The sequence below is a fragment of the Lucilia cuprina genome, unplaced genomic scaffold (genome assembly GCF_022045245.1).
Source record: "Lucilia cuprina isolate Lc7/37 unplaced genomic scaffold, ASM2204524v1 Scaffold_7989, whole genome shotgun sequence".
NCBI classification, from domain to species: Eukaryota; Metazoa; Arthropoda; class Insecta; order Diptera; family Calliphoridae; genus Lucilia; species Lucilia cuprina.
In genome coordinates, this window is record NW_025812927.1 from 1 (window position 1) to 1,156 (window position 1,156).

Genomic DNA, 1,156 nt, shown 5'->3' on the forward strand with positions numbered 1-1,156 from the left:
CTAGTCTATAGTCTAGTCTATAGTCTAGTCTATAGTCTAGTCTATAGTCTCGTCTATAGTCTAGTCTATAGTCTAGTCTATAGTCTAGTCTATAGTATAGTCTATAGTTTAGTCTATAGTTTAGTCTATAGTCTAGTCTATTGTGTAGTCATAGTCTGTCTGTCATTTTAAATATAAATTCTTTCACAAAAGTTTTATTAATAACTTTTAATAACTTGTCCTTTAGTATTCTATCATAACAAAAATAAATTTTCCTAAATTTGTTTTATGTCACAGCTTGAGTCGTGATGTCTATCAGGAAAATATGTACAAAAAAACCGGTAATGGAAAATTACCAATTAAATGGTTGGCTCTTGAATCAATGACACATCAGGTCTACACCACCCAAAGTGATGTGTAAGTATTTACAAATATTTGTCAATCTATTTTTAACTCTCACTATTTGTTAATAAATTTATTCTCAGAATAATTGAAGGCAAATTCATATTTTTAAAGAATTTCATGCTAAATTCTATACATTGAACATGGCGTGTCATTAATAGAATAAAATAAAATACATACTTAAAAATAATATTAAAAATTCTTATGAGATGTATGCAATTATTTTTTCATCTTTTAATTTCTGTTTATACAGATTTTAAATATATTCTATAGATATATAATGATAAATTTACACATGTGTTGTTATAACACTACATGTTGTTAAAGAATACAATTAAAGACTGATAACTTCCAGGAAATGTTTTGCTCACAACACTTTCTGTATATTGTTGTCTTTAAGTGTTTTGTATAACTATATAATAAATTTATTAATCAAATTGTAAACATCCAACTAAAACCAAAGTTTGTAATATATGTATGTATATTTTTTAATTATTTTTAAGATGGTCTTATGGCGTATTGTTATATGAAATTATAACACTGGGCGCAACACCTTATCCTTCAATATCAACAAGTCGTTTATTGCATTTATTGAAAAGTGGTTATCGTATGGAGAAACCTAAAGGTTGTGGCCAAGAGTTGTAAGTATTATATTTTAATATAGATGAATAGATAGATAGATAGATAGATAGATAGATAGATAGACAGATAGATAGATAGATAGATAGATAGATAGATAGATAGATAGATAGATAGATAGATAGATAGATAGATA

General features: G+C 26.0%; 1 protein-coding gene across 1 annotated transcript; it reads left to right on the forward strand.

Moving 5' to 3' along the window:
• Positions 1–250: 250 nt before the first annotated feature.
• On the forward strand, positions 251–1,022 carry LOC124421253 (tyrosine-protein kinase receptor torso-like; the record flags this gene model as incomplete). Its single annotated transcript, XM_046956131.1, has 2 exons — positions 251–396; positions 885–1,022. Coding segments are annotated over exons 1-2 (230 nt in total), but the record flags the coding sequence as incomplete, so codon positions are not given.
• Between the last annotated feature and the right edge of the window lie 134 nt (positions 1,023–1,156).